Here is a 13,167-nt window from a genome sequence, read left to right as displayed (position 1 = left end):
CTTGAGTCCTGAAATCAGCTTCCAGCTCCATCACTGACTAGCTGAAAGGTCCTTGGGGGAAGTTACATGACCTTCCTGAACCCCAGTTTTCGTGTGTGGAATGGGATGGTTGTACCTACTTGATAAGGTTGTAAGGATTAAGTGAGATCCCACCTGTAAGGGGCTGAGCACTGCCGAGGGGTCCTCTTCCCCTTTTTGTGGGGGATCTGGGCTCTACCTTGATGAGACCAATGCTTTTGCCGTGGTGGTAGCTGGCTGTCAACCCACCACAGCCCCAGCTCTTCTAGGGCTCTGCCTCGGGGACACTGTCCCTGGGAGCCACCCTCTCTCTGGACCAGGTTCTACAGCTGCTAGGAAAAGGAAGCAGGGTCAAGAGCTTGAAAGACCACGGCCCGGTTGGCCTAGGAGGGAGCTTCCTGAACCCGGGAGAGGGGACATACTCAGAAGGACTGGCTAGGAGCGCCTTTCAGGGTCATCTGATTCATCACCTTTTACAGAGAAGGAAACCGTTCCAGGGAAGGTTGGGGGCTTTGCTGGACACCAAGGGACGGGCTGCAGAGGCAGGGCTGGAACCCCAGTCCCACATGACAGCCTCTGTGCCTGTCCACAAACCCTTATGGGACAGAGTCTGCTTTAGGGATGGGGAGAGGGATCTAAATGCATGGGGCCAGACTTGCCTTGCCTGCACCTCCATAATTCCTCTCAGACGAGCCTTCCAGAAGCCGGAAAAGAGGAGGTTGCCCAGAAATCTCACCCCATGGACCCACCACCCTATTGGTGTCCCTATCAGGCCTGGTCCTGGAGTTCTGGCTATCAAAGTGGCAGCTGGCCTGGCGTGGGAGAGCTGTGTTCCAATGGGGCCACCTGGGGCACAAGGGTGGGGATAATGGGCAGCTGTGCCCAGGCTCCAGATGGTACAGAGAGCAGCCAAGCCAAGATGGAGACTGGCAGTGAGAAGGCTCTTGAAATGCCAAGTGCAATGAGAGGCACATGCCAGGCCCATTTGAAAGGCCTGGAGCCCTCAGGGGAGAGAGGCTGCCTGGAGAAGGGATGGCACCCACATGGGTCCAGGGTCTGGTGTCCAGGCATCCTGAAGGGACTTCTCTAGACCTCTCAAGAGAGCCTAGCCCAGTGCCTGACCCCAGCTGAAAGAGGTAAACCTCCTCTGTTTACGGACGACCTGAGGTGGCCTCCTCCGTCTGGGCAGCTCAGACACTCGGCCACAGTGCACAGATCAGTGCAGTGGCCTGAAGGGAGGTGGGGACAGGGGATAAAGCAGGTTATGAAGGGCTGGAGTCCAAGACATGGAGAGCAGGGGAGTTTGGAGTTCTGGAAGCCCTGAGCCTGTTCCTCATGAAAAGAGGCCCCAGACTTTAGCCAGAGCTATGGTCATATGGCAGGGACCCAGCATGGTGTCAGGGATGTGAGCTGTGGGTCCTTTACATGCTTCTCTCCTCCCATGGTTTCTCCCACCCACCCCTGCCTGGATTCCATCCCTTCCACCTGCCCTGAACCGTCCCTGTGAACTCGAGGAGGGGCAGGCCAGGGCTCACCCACAATGGAGGGAAGCCACAAGTCTTTCCCCAAGTCTGAAGAGGCCATGGGCACCTTCTCAGCCTTCCAGCCGCCTCACCCATTCCATCCCCCACTGCCCAGGGAGACCAGCATTGTTTTCAGGCCTAGCCTCTGGCAGGAGGGCGATCCAGAAGCACCTAGGTTCACCTCTTGCTTGCATGCAATAAAAGTCACCTGTCCCATGCAGTCCTGGGAACCATCAACAGCCAGACCACCTCAGCCATGGCTTCCTGGTCCTGGTGTGTCAGCTGACCTCTCCTCTATCAGGTCCCAGAGCAGCTATCATGGCCTCCGGAAGGCCTTCTCTGACCTTCCAGGCTGAAAAGTGTGCCCTATCCCTGCATTCCTGCCATGCCCCTGCTTCCCACTCCATCCCAATGGTGCTGAGCCTTCTCCGGTCAGTGCTTCTGATTTCCATCTCCCCCAGGAACTGTGTCCAGTGCCCCCGCACACAGCCTGCCACGTGGTAATTTCTCCATTTATATTTGTAGAGCAAAGTCATTCATCAAACAAAAAAATGTGAGTTAATGGTTCACTGAGTGACCTTAGGGAGTTGCCTTTCCTTGCTGGCCTCAGTTTCCCCAACTCTCCATTGGTACAGGCCTGCAGTATCAGTAATTAATTCTTCTGGTCCCCAGGCGACCTGGGTGGTGTGGCTGGGAGCCCCAGGAGGAGCAGAGGTTCCAGATCTGGTCCCCGAAGGAGATGAACCATAACCCTTGCTTCAACACTGGCTGATGCTGTCCCTTCTCCCCCTCCCCACCCCACCCGGGCCTTCCTGCCATGGTCTCAGACTCTTAATTCTGGCCATCAGGGCCAACTGGATCTCTCAAGGACTCTGCCCCACGGTGGTGGGGTGGAGGGCGGTGCCAGCGTCTGGCGGCCACATTTCCAGACCGCCATCCTGGGCTGTGACAGGTCTTCATCTCAGGGTTGCCTGGTAACAGCTTTTGCATTCTGATGGAAAAAAAAAAATGTGGCAGCCCCAGACAACAATAGACACAGGGCTTATGGTGGGGGACAAGCAGGGTGGGGCTCATGCCCGGGGCCAGGGCTGGAGCCCACAGAGCCAGCATCTTGCCCCTTTGTGGAGAGGACCTGGACTGGGCCCAGCCTGGCTCAGGGGGCTTCAGTGGGAATGGCAGACTTGGGGGGCAGGTGATGCCAGCTCAGGCTGGCAGGAGGGTCCCCAGCCTGGCATCTGCCCCTTCCCACCCCCTTCCCCACACCTGCAGCTGGTGCCTTCTACCGAGTGAGCCACAGCCAGTGCCACCTCTCATTAGGTGATGATTTTACATTAATTTCCTTAATTAAGCGGCACTGAGTGCTAATGGCTTGGGGTGGGTGGCGGAGGCTCCTAATTACCCTCCCTGTCAGCCCAGAGCGAGGGGCCCAGGGCTTGGTAGAGCAGGAGCAAACGGTCACAGAGAGAAGGGGAGGGGCACACTGGTGGGGGGAGAGGGTACCCCTTCTTCTGGGCCTGACTCAGAGACCTGGCCTTGACATCCCCAGGACAGGCGTAGCTGCTCCTGGCCCAGATCCAGGGGTTTAGGGATGGGTGGGGAGCATAGGGACGGGTGGGGAGCAGGCTGAGAGCTAGGAACGGCCAGCACTGCCCTGTTTCCCAGACCTCCTCTGCTCCCTTCCCTCTGTTCTCAGTCACTTGCCTGATACTCTCAGCTGGGCCGAATGCCCGCCTCTACCTCCATTCTCTCTCCAGACTCAGGCCGCTCTTACCTCTTTCCTTCCTTCCTCCAACCATCTGTGCATTCATTCAGCCAGTCCACGGAGACCCCATTCTGGGCCCCCATTCAGGGTACTCCTCAAGGAGCCCACAATCTGGTTGGGGATGTGGCCAGCTATTAACAGACTCATAGGATGGGGCATCAGGAGAGAAGTCACCGAGAAAGTGACACCGAGAGTGAGTCCCAGAAAGGGAGAGGAGGATGACACTTCTGGGCAGAGGGTCCAGCACGTATCTTTGGGGCTTGTGGGGAAAGCAACCTCGGCCCATCCAGCTAGCTGGTCAGTGCAAAGGGTCAGGGAGACAATGAGGGAGGGAGTGGTTGGACATGGCCTGGAGGGACTGGCCTCCGTTCAGAGGCCTCTGGGGAGGTGTGGAGGGGAGGACTGTCTTCATATGGGAAAATGACTGCAGTGGAGGGGCGTCTGGCTGGCTCAGTCTGTAGAACATGCGACTCTTGATCTTGCGGTCATGAGTTCAAGTCCCACGTTGGGCAGAAGAGCTTACTTATATAATTTAAAAAAAAAGATAATAAAAGAAAAGTGACTACAGTAGAGGGGGAGGACAGCAGGGACAGGCAAGAGTGGGGTGACCAGTGAGGCAGCCACTGCTTCACCTGGGGGAGGGATGATGGAGGATGGACCACATGGTGGTGGTGGGATGGACGGGAGAAGCCGGCAGATCTGAGTTTTGGGTAGTGTCATGATAGAATGGAGACACCAGTTGATGGGACTCAGGGAAGAGGAAGAAAGAAGGGCCAAGTTGGCCTCCAGGCACCATCCACATTGCATGGTGGTGGCCCTGCTCCATGTTTCTGAAGGGTTGGGGTGTCCATCTCTGAGGTCAGGAGTGGTGTTTGGCAAGCAGGTTTAGGGGAGCAAAAGGGAAGAGTTAGCTTTGAGGCTCGTGGAGGTAGAAGAGCCTATGGGACATCCACGAGGACCTGCAGGCTTAGGGTTGAGGATCGAGAGAGTATTAATCCCAAGGGAGGGATGAGATGGCCCAGGGAGGCAGGGAGAAGGAAGCTGGGGCTGTGGGTCTGACTTGCCCACCAGATGGTTCTCTCTGATGGTGTGCCATGTCTATCTTCCCCAGCTCTGCACCCCAGGAGCCAGCACTGGGCCTGGCCCAGAGGAGCTGCTCAGGGAGTATTTGCTGAAGGAATGAGTGAGTGCATGTAAGTCAGTCAATGAGGCCCCCTGGCTCTTTCAGGCCCAACCACGAAGCCCTACATTCACGCTCCCCAACCACATAAATTCAGACCCTCACACACTCCTCTGCTCATCCAAGAGTTGAGCCCCTCCTTAAACTCTCCTGAGCTCCTGATCAAGCCCTTGGGAACAGTAGCTCTTCCCTCCCTAAAGCACAGGGCAGAGGCTGACCAAGTTTTAGGCCCAGCCCCAGCTCTAGGCCAACCATGCCGCTGAGTATCCCCACCTCTGCCAGTAGCCAGCACCTTTCTGGAAAAATAACACACTAGTCCCAGTTTTATCCCGGTGGGAGCCAGGTTGCTTACCTTGATTTCTACACCGTAGCCGGGGTAGACGGAAATGTAGTAGAAGCAGTCCAGGCCGACATCTGTAGGTGAGCTGGGGGCCGTGGGGGAATCCAGAGAGCCCTCCGGGCCTGAGAAATTCCAGCTACAAGGGCCTGGGAGGCAGGAGGAAACACAAGGCTAAGCCCCGCTCTGGGGATGTTGGTTCAACTAAGGCTGACCACTCTGTGTGTGTGTGTGTGTGTGTGTGTGTGTGTGTGTGTGTGTGTGGTGAAGCCCAGCTCTTGGGGCACCTATTTCCCTGTTGAAAGAAGGGGACCACCTTTGAGCACCTACTAGGTGCAATCTTATCTCAGTTGTCACAGTGGCTCAATGAGGTGGGTCTTATCGCCATTTTACAGATGAGTCTCAGTGAGGTTCAGCAAAATTCCTAGGGTCTGTTGTCATTGCTTCAAATTCGGATTTGAACCCAGGCCATCTGGTTCCCATCCACTTGCCTCCTGCAGGCTGGCCCTTGGTGCCAAAGGGCAAGGCAGGCTGGCATAGTGACAGGGGCAGGGGACTACAGGGGCCCCGCCGTTCCCCCATACCCATTTCCAGATTTCCAAGCCAGAGGGGAGCTGACCTGGTGGCTGGACGGTGGTGATGGTGGTGGTGACAATGGTGGTGGTGGTCTCCTCATCGTCCCCTGAAGCCGTGGAGGTCGTGATGGCTCCCTCCATCCCAAGCCCCAGGGTCTGGGACTTGACCTCTGGAGCCCATGGTCTGCCCATATCTCCAGGACCCTCTTGGGTCGGGGTCCAGGCTCTGCTGGGGGGTGTAGTATTGGGCCTTTCCCCGGAACCCAGACTGGGCACGGGAGGTAGGGGAGCCGTGATACGAAGTATGGGGGGTTCAGACTCCCGGCTCCAGGGTCTTTCTCTGGCCTGGGGGTGAGTGGGAGCTGCTGCCATGGCTGGAGTGGGGCTGGTGAAGACAGGGCGGCTGTCCTGGTTGGTCAGGCGGGGAAGGGGACTCGGGGTGAACGGTGTCGGTAGGTCAGGCTGGAAAGGCAGTGCTGGCCTCAGCCCCTCCTCGCCACCCTCCAGCCCTTCTTGTAAGAATTCCTCGAGCAGTGGGTGGTGGTTGAGCAGCTTCAACGTAGGGGCTGTTGTGACGAAGTGGACGCCTCGTTCTGGCTGCTCAGGTGTGGGGGCCACTGTCAGCTCCCCGTCTGTCTCCTCGAAGCCTGGGGCCTGCCCTTCCCCCGTGGTTGGGGTCTCTGAGGAGAGTCCTGAAATAATAACGCATGATCAGAGATTCTCCCCCTTCCCCACAGGGAGGGGCATCACAGCCCATCCAAATCGTAGGGGACCCTACGATTTGTTGAGATCCTACGATCTGTTGAGAACCAGGAGCTCTAGAATCCAAGACCCGGGAATGAGATGATATCACCTATTTCCAGGATGTCTCATGAAATATCCTTTCTCCTCCAACACCAGAGGTAGACAGACGTTACTGATTTATCTTGCCATGAGTTCCCGCTCTTCTCAGATTTGGCCTCAGAATCCTTCTCAACACAACACTCTGGCAGCCATGCTTGCCACCTTAGACTGACATGAGAGAGAAATATTTGCCACACCTAATCGGGGTCTCATTTAATAGATGAAGAGACAGGTCAAAGAAAGGAAGTGGCTCCAACCAGTGAGTTGAAGACCTGAGGTAAGACCCTTACCAAGAAGGCCAGGCCCCACCACAGTGACTTTTATGCTGAGATTATGGGTCATTCAAGTTCATTTTCTATTCTCAGTGAAGCTGCTGGTCATTAGTCTCAGGAAATGTTTCATATATTTGGGGTTTTGTTTTATTTTCAATTTTTTCCTTCATTTTATTTATTTATTTGAAAGAGAGTGGGAATACCGGTGGGGTGAGGGGAAGAAGGAGAATCAGACTCCCTGCCAAGCAGGAAGCCTGATGTGGGACTCATCCTGGGACTCCAGGATCATGACCTGAGCCGAAGGCAGACACTTAACTGATTAAGCCACCTAGGAGCCCTGGGGTTTTGTTTTAGATTCCCTCATGGGTACATGACATCTTTGTTAGGGTCCCATTATGTCCTATTTCTCTCACTTCTCAGAAAGTCATTTATCTTTTTTTAGTTTTAAATCCTTTTAGAACAGTGATGTGAATAGAGGGGGGAAGAGACAAGCTCTAGAGTAAAGCCTATGTGGCTTCAAATCCCAAATCCATTCCACTTCCGGGCTGTGTGACCTCAAGCAAATAACCTAAACTCTCTGAAACTTAGTCTACTCATCTGTAAACCAGGGTTTCATTTTTAGGATTAACTGAGGATTAACTGATATTACTTCTTTTCCTCATTTGACACATCATTCTGAATTCCCATTATCTTTCTTTCTCCGCCCTCCCCCCGTTATCTTTCCTGTGTTACTAGCCAAAGCAGGGATAGAATAGTTAGTCCTAATCCATGGCAGACACTGTTAACCAATTTTGGGTATTTCTTGCTGAGCCACATGGGACTTCAGAATCCTTCTCAACACAATTATCCAAGCAGCCACTACCAGTCAATTAGATAGGCTCTGGAAGATGAAACTTAGTTGCTCTTGCTGGTTTGAGGTACAGATTGCTCTGCCATTAATTATTTTGACTTTTACAACTCCATATCTGGACAGATGATGCCCATTCTGCTTGTGGCCCACTAGGCTCTCCAGCTTCTCATCTGCCGGGAAAAGGTCAATGGATGCTGGCTCCAGATTCAGCTCCTGTAGAATTTTACCTGCCTGAGAAGGCTGGGAGGGGATTCTGAGCCTAACAGCTCTCAAAATGGCTGCATGAGCACTTGACGGGAGACACAGCCAGGGCATTAACAGTTTGCAAGAAGAAGGTTGGTTCCTCTGAATGTCTGATGGTGGGGCTGTCATTTCACAGGCTCACACCCACCCCATGGATTGGCAGGCACGAGGAAGTGGCAGATGGCCTACATTCTGTTCAGGAGTCCATAGCAGCTCTGATGTGTCAGACAAAGGGGAGGAGGGAGGAGATGGGATGGGAGAGGTGGGTGGAGGTCAGAGGGCTGGCTCTCCATTGCTTTGAGTCAGAGGGGTCTTGATGCTCCAAAGCACCAAGAAAACAGGACAAATCCTCATCTCCTGAGATGCCCACCAAAGCAGCCCATCTGTGCCTTGGCATTCTGTGCCAGTCACCAACAACACAGCGCCCAGGCAGGCTCATACCCCCTGGAGCAGATGGTCTGCCAGTGGCCCTGCGTCTTTCATTTGAGTCATCGATAGAGGGTCTGAGCAGTGGCTATGACATGCCAGGACATGGTTCCTCTCTTTGCCCACCTCCCAGATGTCACATGGTCTTTGCCAGGTGAATGGAGACTGATCTTAGCCTAGTACAAGGAAGAGGAGCCTTTCTCATCACATAGACTGAAGACTAAGTGTCTCTTTCCAGGATTGCTCCCTAAGAGATGTGGCCTGTGGCTCCCAGGGTAGGTACCTGTGGGATTCTTCCCTGGGGGAGGGAGGGCAAGGAGATCCTCTGTCTCAGGAAGGCAGCGCATCGGGCAGAGCTCCTCCCGCTGGCTGCCAGGTGGGTGCTGGGCAATGGAGCAGAGCTAATGGGCACCTCCTGTGTCACTGTCAATTGCACTGACTGTTATCTGGGGGGACTAAGCTCTGGTTAAATGGGATCGAGATAGCCTATCAAAGGAGCAAATTGATTCCGTAATCAGCTGCCACTTGGTCCCGGAGGGTGCTACCCACTGTCAGAGAGGGTAAGATAATCTCCAGGAGACAAGCCATTTCTGGGGACAGGGCATCTCCAGATATCTTGGGTGACTCTGATGGAAGCTGAGGCCCTGTGACCTGCCCTCCCTGCCACCAGGCTCCCCAGGTTCTCCGCTGGGGCTGAGTTCAAAGGTGCAGAGATTGACAGAGAGGGAGCGTGTGATGTTGGGCATAGTGAAAGGGGTGGCAGGGACCCACATGCTCAGTCAGGCTGTTCTCAGATCTTGTATTATATCGTTGACATTGCAACTCTGGAGATGGGAATTACAAAGAACCTGAAGCCCAGATAGGTGGGGTAAGGACTCGCTGGGTCATACAGTGGTGGAGCTGGGGTTTGAACCTTTGCGCAGTCTTCCCAGGATACTAGCCTGTCTCACAGGAGGAAAGAGGAGCTGTCCAGCAGAGAACCCCCCTAGCCAGCCTGAGTGACTAAGGCTCAGAGAGAGAATAGACTTGTCCAAGGTCTCATGCAATCTGGAAGTAGAGCTGGGATCAGAATTTCTAGTATCTGGAACCTGAGTCGAGCCTGACCTGGTCTGGACTCTCGGGAAGCCTCCTGGCTGGGACCCAGAGAGTACCCACCCAGTGCCCAAAGCACATCTGAGTCTTGGACCCCAAACCAGAAACCCGTAACACTGGTTTCTCTGGGCAGGAGCACTGTGTCCCACAACCCTTTGTTCAAATGTCAGCCCAGGAAAGCTGCCTCTCAGAGCTTTTGAGGCTACAGGGCCTCAAAAGGGCAGGCAGCGCCCCCCCCCCCCCCCCCGCATTGGGGCAACACTGAGGCAGGCCTGGGATGGGGAGAGGACAGCTCTGGATGAGGCCTCTGCTGTCGGAGAGAATGTGTTGACCCTGAGCGTGTCAGCATCCTCATCTTTAAATGAGGATATTACTGCCTCTGTCAAGCAAAGGGCAGCTGCGTCTAAGGCCCGCGTGTAGGACGTGGACGGGTTCCCCCAAGGTCCCCCCACCTGTCTGCTCTGCCTGGTGCAGGAAGGCCCAAAAGCACTCCCAGGGCTGCTCCTCTCTCCTCTTCTCCAGGAGGGATGCAGGGCCTGAGGTGTCTCCCTTTAAGAGGGGTGGGTCCGGGGAAACACCCCTTTCCTCCCCGCCACAGCCATCCCCACCCCGGAGGAGCCCCGGAACTCCCCGGCAGCCCCCCGCCCCGGCGTGGCCCTGCCGCTGCCTGGGCCCTCCCCCCGCATTAGCTCTTAAGCTATGCAAATAGACATCGGAGGGAGCCCTGTTTAAAGTATTTAGACGAAATGAAAAAAGGCTTTCATCGGCACTAATGAGCCATTCAGGATGCCTCCCCGGTGGATTCTCTCCCGCTCCCGCCTCCCAGCCCGTGCCACCCCACCCCCCAACCATGGCCCCCTCTTGGGATTGGAGGCCCCTCCCCTTCCCCAGGCCCAGACTGGGCCTCCCAGGGAAGGCCACCTGCCCTGGCCGTTCCTCCCCAGGGCCCAGCTTGGTAAGGGGAGAGATGGGAGTCGGGTGATCCACACCCGACAGCCTCCGATTGGATGTGGGGGGCGGGGTGAGGGGTTGTCTAGCCTCTGCTTAGGGGAAGCTGGAAAGGCTGGGGACTTTTCTTCACAGCATCCAACTAGGTAGGCATTATCGCCCTTGTCTTATAGATGGGGAAACTGAGGCTCGATGAGGCCCAGGAGGCTGCCGAGGGTTTACAGTGCTGGTGGGCTGTGGAATTGGTCTGTGGAGGGAGTGATGGAAGGATTGGGGTCACAGTGGAGTGACCCTGCCTGGAGCACCTGCTGCATGCTTGGAACAGACTCCAGATGCCCCCTCAGGACCAGGTGGGCTGCCCCAATTGGTGCTATTGTTTCTGCAAATCTTTCTGCACCAGCCAGCCGGAAAACCTCAGGTTCCAATCCCAAATCCATATGCCTCACTGGCTATGTGACCTGGGCAGGGGCCACCCGCTTGGGCCTCAGTTTCTCCCTCTGTGGAGTGGCGACGTCTGGATTTGGTGAGGGCCATCTAGAGACAGGCCTCTGCTCCCATCTGCCAGCCCCACCCCGTTCTTTGCAAGGGCAGAAGGGGCCCCTGTCACTCCGGTATTTCCTGTAGAGGGCCACAATTGCTGGCCTCCTAAGGAGGAAGCCAAAGAGGGCACAGGGAGGGGAGCCCAGAGTTCTGAGCTGAGGTCAGCCTTGATCCCTTCTTTGTGGTAGCAGTGGCTCCCAGCTGGGGTTGTGGGGGAGGGAGCTTGACAGCAGGTGGGTATACAGGGGTGCCTGGGGATACAGTGGGCAGGGAGCCCACCTCTCTGGGTTCTGGAGGTTAAGCTGGCCCAGCATAAGAATGAGAATTTAATGGGATACATTTATTATCCCATAAAAGTTAATGAGTTTATTCTGGAGGTTCCCTGACACCTTTCAAGTTTTAATAGGGGATTAGTGAGGGCCTGGCCCCTGCAGACCCTCATTATCCCAGAGCCCATGGGAGAGAAGAGAGGTCCTGAGAGTGAGAGAGCCTGGGCCCCCAGAGCCGCAGCCTGGTCTTCATAGTCACAGTACTACTGGGCCCAGGCCTGCCGCCTGAAATAGAGACCCCAGCTAGAAGCTAGCAGGGCCACATAGGGCCCCTGAGGCCTGAGGTCCAGTTCTGGAGGCTTCTGATCTGATTCTATGTGCTCCTGTGGTATTTACAGCCACTATCCCCACATCTGAGGTTGGTTTGCTGCTGTCTGATTACTTGTATTAACAGGAAAAGCGATATAAGCCCCGTGTGACAAATGGGGAAACTGAGGCCCAGAGCTGGAGTGTGGTTCTCCAAGGTCACCCAGAAGACATGGCAGAGCCTGAATGGACACATTCGGCCTCATCTGGAGCCGGACAGCTGCCAGGACTCAGTGTTCACCCAGTACCTTCACGTGCCATGCTTTTCCTCCCCTTCCTCTAAGGAGGTTTGTATCATTATCCCTAGAGATAAAGACTCCCAAGTCCAGAGTGGTTAAGTAATACATCCAAGGTCTCGCGTCTAATGAGTGGCAAGCCTGGGACTGGAACCCCGAGCTGGACAGCTCCATAGCTCATCTCTGTCCACTCTCTCCCTGAGGCTTCCAGACTGTCTTTCCAGCAGCCTGGCCCCACTATCTTAGGACACCTGTCATGGGAGCCCCACAGCTTGGGGCAATGGGGAAGGAAGTCCCCATGGTTTCCCATAGGGACAGTGGTTAGAGAGGACACAGAGATACACTCAAAGGGACCTTCTCAGCTAGAACAGGTGCCTTCTTCCTTCTGCCCCATTTGCTCACTCTTCCTTTGTCTCTTCAAACCCTCCCCATCCTACTAGGCCCAGCTCCTATCCCCCTTCTGGGGAGCCATTGGTGCTGGCCAAATGGGTCACAATAGCTCCCACCTCTGACCTCCTGGGGGGGACTCCCTGGCGGGGGATGCTCTGCACACGTACTGATTGGGTCTATGAGCAAGGGTCCAGCACAAGGCCTCTCTCTTCCCACATCTCTGCCCACAAATGCTGACCCCTGGTGCTTGGCACAGTGAAGGGTAGGCTCAAGGATTCTGCCTGTCTGCATACTTGGAAGGCTCCTTTCTCCCCAAAGTGCCTGGCCCTTGTCCAGCAGGGGTGGGCAGGGGAGGGCAGAGGCAGGCAGGGGCAGGTCCTACAGGGAAAAGATGGGCAGCCATCCCTTGGCAGTTCCCCAGCACAGCCCCAACTGGCAATTGAGGAAGAGTGTCTGCTGACACAAGCTAGTGGGCCGCCCAGTCCCAGACCACCCTCTTCTTCTCTGCCACCGTCCACCTTCTCATCACACCCTTCTACTACCCTCTCTTGGTCAACCCCTAGCAGTCCAGTAAAATCTGGAGTGCAGATATGAATGGAGGCGCCCCTTCTTGGCCAGGCCCCAGGCAGGGAAGACACTGATCCCCAGAATCTGAGCCCACGTAGCCTTTGTGAACATCTCATCCCTCCCTCATTAACACAAAAGGAACCTGAGTCCAGAGGGCTTTCCCAGGTGACGCAGCAAACTTGGAGCAGGGCTGGGGGTCAGGATGTTGAGGCTCAGGGAGCATCTTGCCCAACTGCTCTGAAGAATAAACTCTCTAAAACTTCTGGGGCTGTGTACCATCTGTGGGCATACCTCTGGGGACAGAGAGCTCACTACTTCCTAAGCTGTCAGGGGTAGATTTGTCTCCCAGCATCGTGGGTTGGGGTGGTGGATAACCCTGAGCTTTGGCATCTCAAGGTTGGGGTCTTCTTGCTAGATGGAGAGAGCAGGTATGGGGGTAAGTAGAGACCACCAGCCAGGAGTCAGCCCACTTGGTCCTGGTCCAGCCCCTAACAGGCTGGGGTCCCCTATGCAAATTGCTTCCCAAACCCAAGTCTCCATCTCCCCACTGGTAAAATGGGAGAAGTATCCGAGGACCCTGGCAGATCTCACCTACTAAGATCCACTGAGCCAAAGAGGACTTTGTGAATAAAAATATGGAATGTTGGGGTGCCTGGGTGGCTCAGTGGGTTAAAGCCTCTGCCTTCAGCTCAGGTCATGATCCCAGGGTCCTGGGATCAAGCCCTGCATC

At 55.4% G+C, this 13,167-nt stretch overlaps 1 protein-coding gene across 2 annotated transcripts in view; it reads right to left on the bottom strand.

Annotated features, from left to right (window-relative positions):
• LOC111151562 (seizure related 6 homolog) overlaps nt 1-13,167 on the bottom strand; it is a 44,531-nt gene that overhangs the window by 17,195 nt on the left and 14,169 nt on the right. The window contains exons 2-3 of one of the 2 annotated variants that reach the window (XM_022509630.1): nt 5,440-6,087; nt 4,836-4,969 (exon numbers count right to left, since the gene is read on the bottom strand). In XM_022509630.1, the coding sequence (XP_022365338.1) occupies nt 4,836-4,969; nt 5,440-6,087 (782 nt within the window). Of the gene's footprint in view, nt 1-4,835; nt 4,970-5,439; nt 6,088-13,167 lie in introns of those variants that run through there. The other variant, XM_022509631.1, reaches the window with a different exon arrangement.

This window comes from Enhydra lutris, unplaced genomic scaffold (assembly GCF_002288905.1).
Source record: "Enhydra lutris kenyoni isolate GAN:26980312 unplaced genomic scaffold, ASM228890v2 scaffoldscaffold26, whole genome shotgun sequence".
Lineage (NCBI taxonomy): Eukaryota > Metazoa > Chordata > Mammalia > Carnivora > Mustelidae > Enhydra > Enhydra lutris.
This window is presented reverse-complemented; position numbering and strand designations above follow the sequence as displayed.